The sequence below is a fragment of the Homalodisca vitripennis genome, unplaced genomic scaffold (assembly GCF_021130785.1).
Source record: "Homalodisca vitripennis isolate AUS2020 unplaced genomic scaffold, UT_GWSS_2.1 ScUCBcl_3801;HRSCAF=9557, whole genome shotgun sequence".
Lineage (NCBI taxonomy): Eukaryota > Metazoa > Arthropoda > Insecta > Hemiptera > Cicadellidae > Homalodisca > Homalodisca vitripennis.
The window spans coordinates 109,987-116,253 of record NW_025779968.1 but is presented as its reverse complement, the minus strand read 5'-3'; the positions used below and the strand labels follow the sequence as shown (position 1 = coordinate 116,253).

The window sequence follows — 6,267 nt, the reverse complement described above, 5'->3', positions numbered from 1 at the left end:
TCACACGATCACAGTTCCATTTATTTTTTTCATCTCTCGATAATATTAGATAATCCGTTCTACTTATCTTCATACATTCAGGGTGAAACCAGAGAAAACACGGACCATCACAGTCGATTCCTTCATCAATAACAAGTTCACAGCAACAAGGACAAACCTCAGTCCGGATTCATGGCAATAATGACAGTAGAAAAGTTATACAGGGAGCGGCAAAATGATATGACGGTTTTATAATGTAAACAACTCAAACGTTTAAAGTGGTACAAAGTGTTTGATTGCAGATTTCAGATTGGTATTTATGAACATTTATAAAAATAGCCAAAAAAGGGCGAGTTGATCCGTTTAAGATTTGAATATAACGTCTTTTAAATGATGTCCGTTTTTGGCGATGCATTCTTCCAATCTTGTACTGAAATTGTCAAACATTTCCCCTAACATTTCAGGAGAGAGGTTGGCTATTTCTTGACGTATGGTTTCCTTCAGTTCGTACAATGTGCGGGGTTTGTTTGTGTATACTCTAGATTTCAGCAGTCCCCACAAGAAGAAGTCACAGATGCTGAGATCCGGGGAGCGAGGTGGCCACGCAATGTCCCCGAAACGCGAGATGACTCGGCCACGAAACTTTCTTCTTAAGGAGTTTATTACCACATTGGCTGTGTGGGCAGTTGCGCCATCCTGCTGGAACCAAATTCTGTGGCGGTTGAAGCGATTTATGCGTATTTCGGGGATCAGGAAGTTTTTCAACATGGTCAGTTATCGTTGTGAATTGACGGTTACAGTTAGACCGTTCTCTTCAAAAATGTATGGGCCTATAACACAATTTTTTGTTACGCCACACCACACAGTGACCTTGGGACTGTGAAGAGGTCGTTCATGCAGTTCTTCTGGATTGTTTTCTGACCAATATCGGAAATTCGGTTTGTTAACATAACCATTCAAATGATAATGAGCTTCGTCGCTCATAATGAGAATTGTTTCATCTGTAAGCAAATCAATCATTTGCTCTGAAAATTCAATGCGTTTTGCATAATCACTGGGCTTCAACTGTTGCACGATAGCCATTTTGTACTGATGAAAATGCAGGTCGTACCTTAATATTCTTCTTACCGAGCGGTCAGACATCTGCAGAGCTGCAGCTTGTTTACGTGCAGGCCGCCGAGGACTGGCTTCCACAGCTCCTCTCACTCTCTCGGCGTTCTCTGGCGTCCGGGCTGACCTTGGACGACCTGTTGATTTTCGTTTTAAAGCTGAACCGGTAGCTTTAAAGTTACCCACCCACAGCAAAATGGTGTTTCGAGTTGGCACTTTCCCTCTTGGAGCCACATTAACCCTCCGTTGGTCGCGCACTACTCCGTAACGCGGTTGGTCGCGGGTGAGCGCTGCGCTCACCAGCTGTATTTTCAGTTTAAATTTGGTAATATTTCGTTTTAATTATTTTAGTTGTGTTTTTTTAATTTTCTTTTGTACTTTATTTCGTATAACAGGTACATGTATTTTAATAATATGATACAATTTATTGCATCTAAACTACAATTTTTGATTGCAGTAAAGCCTAGTGGTAACACCAATATTAATTACCCTTTTGTGTATTCTTGTTTCCATAAAAACAAGAACTTGTTTAATTACGTTTTAATTAGTATAAAGCGTAAGGGTAAAAAAAAACTAAATATAAGGTGGTTTCGCAACTTTACTAAAATACATAACTATCTTAGAGTCTACAACAAATGTATATAATAAATTAAAGTTGAGTTTAAAAAACACTTAATTTACTAGATTTAAATCAAAATTTAAAATTGTCCTACTCCATATCCTCCTCATCATCTGCCTCTTGCTCATTTGTGTGGCAGAAGCGACACATTGAAACCGTGTGTTCCCCACATATAGCGTTATGGCATGTCACACAACACCTCAATTAAGTCTTCCGGTTTTTCTTTTTTGGGCAATATGCACACTTGACTCGTCCTGTAGGTTGTTGCTTGAGAGGCAGGACGTATTTGGTCTTCTGGGGTGCCATGCTGCTGAATCCTCATACGGAGATCTGTGTGAATTCCATCCTTTTGAACTCTAGAAGCCATGTAACCCTTAGAGAGATCAGACGCCAGGTCTTTTAAGTATTTTCTGCGTAAAGGTTTGCTGTTATTATTGCTACTGAGAATAATCTGAGAGTTGATTCCAGCAATATCTAGTAATGTAAAAAGTATTCTCAGTGGCCATCTCTAGCTGATCCTAGACACTGAGTACTAACCTTTCATTTTGTCAACGGTATCAACTCCACACGTTTATTGTGAACCGATGCTGAATAGATGATCTCTCATAGCTCTAGGATTTCTGTAGCCCAAACATGCATGTTATGGGAGTTGAAAACACCCTCTCTTGTAAAACTGGCTTCATCTGTCCACAATATTTTTTGAAAAAGTGATACTCTTCATTGTCTTTGTTTAGGAGCCATCGATAGAACGTTCTTCTCAAGGTCATTTGGTTCAAGTGATTGAACCAGGGGGAAATGGTACGGGTGAAACCTATTAGACTTTAAAACATTAGAAACTTTCCAACGAGAAAGGCCAGTAGCTGTAGCTAGCTGTCTAGTACTTTGTTCGGGATCATCCTCAACCCTCGCTAAAATATCTTCATCTGCATAAACATAATATCGCAGTAACCTACCTCTCTTTTCAACTTATGGACAGATCATGTTTCTGTTAAGCGCTGGTGGAGTCTGGAGAACACCTGTGAACTAGGAGTAACACGGTCAGGATAGCGAGCCCTGTACTTGCCCTGTAATGCTCATGTCGTTTCTGGACATGACCCACACATTCTAGTTTTTCAATTTGGTAGTCTGGGCCATAAGGTTTCAGCTGTGCAATAGTGGCAAAAGCTGCTGTATCGTCATCTCCAAGGTATTCATTGTATCGTATGTTATGCAATTGTTCAGAGCGCAAGAAAATATTTCGCACGCCAGCCACCTCCATGCCCCCACACGAGCCTGCATAATTTGCAGTACAATTTTGGCCACGTTGATTTTCTAATCTTTTTTGCATCTACAGGACTTGCTCAGAACTTCAACGTCAATAACTTTCCCTGTAGTGATGCTTATGCCTGTGAGCACACCATTCTGCGACGTGTGGCCACGCTTTTGCCAAGATCCATCAAACGTGACAGTCAGATTGCGCTCAACAGTTACTGGAGATTCATTTTCTTGGTTTTTTTAAGTCTATAGCATCATTAGCAGCTTTTTTCATGCTAGCTAAACTTACCTCTTTGATTACATTACATAGAATTTTATTGAAGGGCTTGAATTCAGTAGGGCAAGGCAAGTTCATCATTCCGCAAAATAATTTTGAAGCTTGCTCTCCAAGGCCAATGCAGCGAAATGAATATGTCAATCTTACATTTATCTCAGCCTTACCTGTTTCAAGTATTTTACTTGATACAGTGTATATTTTACTGTTAGTGTCACATACGCTTATACACCACAAACATTACATGTAAGTTCAATGTTTACACTCAGGCCTAAGCGTTTCCTAGCGATAATAGACATTGATCCACCGCACTGTGCACAAACACAAACTTTATTGATTAAATTTTCAATTGTTTGCAACTGTACAGTATTGAAACATTTAGAATCACACTCGTATTATGTGTTTTCTGACAGGTTCTCACTTATTTTCTTACTCGATGTACTTTCCTTGGGAGTGTAACTAGTTCCAGGAGTAGGCCTAGGACCACTAACACCAGTTTCGTCATGTTGAACTATAACTATTTTGGGTTACCCCCCATTGTTACGTTTCTTCACCACTCTATTCACAAATCTAGGCATATTTATAAACTATTATTATAGATTATAATTATCAAATTTATTAATAGTCAAAGTTTATACCGGTACATAACCTGTTTTCACTTCAATATCAACACACTGTAAACAGTAACACATGTAAACAATAATGAGAAGCTGAAAGCAATAACACATGACAAACATGTATACCAACCAATCAAACCAGAATATTAATTTTGTACTATTTAAAATGAGTACTATATAAAGTTGCAGCGTTGAAGAATGCAACTTAAAAAATGGTCTGGATTTTGGTTGCAGTACTTCACAAAATAATAATAAAAAAAAACTACTCTTCGGAATTGCATAAATTTTGTCTTAAATTAAAGGTCATAAAATTTATATTAATATGCAATCAACATTTAAAAAAGTATTTTTCCCCTCCCAACACCCTTAAAAGATGTCCATGCTGCCTTCTCTTTTGTTTCCATTTTGTAACAAGAATTGGGATCTCTCATGAGTTTTCTAATGTCTGGTCCGACAAAGATTCCTTCCTTTAGCTTTGCCTCGGATAAACCAGGAAACTGCTCACAAAGATATTTAAAACACTTCCCTTCTTTTGGCAGTGCCTTAACGAATTGTTTCATCAGCCCCAACTTAATGTGAAGTGGTGGGAGTAATACCTTTTTGGGATCCACAAGGCTTTTCCTCTCAACATTTTTAACCCCTACCTGTAAGGTTTTTCTTAGTGGCCAGACTTTTTTTAAGTAGTGTTATTTTCTGTCTCTACTGTCCCATTCACAGAGAAAGCAAGGTCACTTTGTATAGCCACTTTGTTGCCCAAGTAGCATTGAAATCACTTTTAAATCACCACATAGTGTCCATTTATGGTCCGGATAGCAGAGTTTATTTAAAACCAGTTCAAGGTTTTCATAACATTCTTTTAAGTGCACCGAGTGTCCAACTGGCACAGACGCATACTTTTTGCCATTGTGTAGAAGTACTGCTTTAAGGCTTCTTTTTGAAGAATCAATAAAAAGTCTCCACTCATCAGGAGGATATTCTATTTTGAAACATGCCATGAGGCCAGGAACATCACTGTAAATCACCAGATGACCTTCTTGAGAGAAGAAAGGTACAAACTTCATCTCCCTGGATCTATACCAAGAAACAGATGTACCCGGAGCCAGCATATTATCTTTTAATCTAGATACTAAAATTTCTGCCGAGTTCTTAGGAAGACCTAGGTCTATAACTAAATCATTAAGTTCAGATTGTGAGAATGGAATGGGATCAGATGTGCCGGGATTCATCACTGTCTGCTTCACTATCACCTTGCTGATGCAATGGCTCATGGTCATCTAGAATATCATCCAAAGAATCTGGAGGAGAGGGTATTGGTACTCCAGGTCCATGAGGAACAGGGCGAATGGCGGATAGTATGTAAGGGTAAGAAATGTCCTTTTTGTTTTTCAAATTGAAACCTTGCACGTTACAAGATCAAAAGTAGCATTTATCACCATGATTTTTGGGCTCCCTCCAAACCATTGGTATTCCAAAACGTAAGGACTGTTTTTTACCTTGAAACCATTGCCTCAGTTCTTCAGCACACACTGAGCAAACTGTGTGGGGCCCAAGACTTATCTTGATCGCCTAATTTTATACCAAAATAAGCAAAGTATACTTTTTCAACAAAATAATAAATGTTTCTTCGTTGCCTTTTAATAGTATAGTTACCACAAATGTAGCAGAAGCAATTTGGTGAGTTTATACATCCTCTAGTAGTCATTGTTCATAAATCAAAATCACAACACAAGAAAACAGTCACTACTCTAAAGCACTAGTAACAACAAGACGTGAACAGCCTAGAGTGAAAAGGTACTGTGAACTGAAGAACAATAGCAGGAGCTCACTGCTTGGTGATGGAGGGGAAGGGGCAGTGCGACAGACAGGCACTGACATGAAAGATACTCGCTCAATGAGTCAGTAGTAAGTGAATGGGGAGGGGGGAGGCAATGGACAAGCACCGACATGAAAATACTGCTGGTTTCTCCTAATTACTCTTTATTTTACGTATAGTATAACTTATGTAGTATAAAAACTGTTATGTAACTAAAAATACCTCATAGTATTTTTGTTATAATTTTAAAAAGAACTTTATGGGGATTCTAAAATCTCAAATTCAAACTCACTTAAATACTAAAAAAGTATAAAAATAGCTAAAACTAGACAAGCAGTTTGTTGAATAACTGTACGTGATGAAATTTTTCCACTATTTTCTCAATAATCAGCGTTGAAAATACTATAAAAATCACTTATTGAAATTGATAAAATTTTTATGTCGCAGACCTGTGTAGTTAGATAACGATTTATATACGAAAATTACGTCATTTACTCAAATCCGTTTACAGTTAGTTGAGAATTTGCTGTAATGTGTTTAAAAACATGGTTATTTTAGAAAAAATTAAAATAATTCATTTTGAAGCCAATTTTTTTGACTT

General features: G+C 37.9%; 1 protein-coding gene across 1 annotated transcript; it reads right to left on the bottom strand.

Annotated features, from left to right (window-relative positions):
• Positions 1-342: 342 nt before the first annotated feature.
• LOC124372712 lies at positions 343-747 on the bottom strand. Its single transcript, XM_046831123.1, has one exon. It carries the CDS (start codon positions 745-747, stop codon positions 343-345), a length of 405 nt encoding a protein of 134 aa, XP_046687079.1.
• Between the last annotated feature and the right edge of the window lie 5,520 nt (positions 748-6,267).

Coding starts and splice junctions, on each gene's coding strand:
- LOC124372712 (XM_046831123.1), bottom strand. CDS start 747: ATGTTGAAAAACTTCCTGATCCCCGAAATACGCATAAATCGCTTCAAC.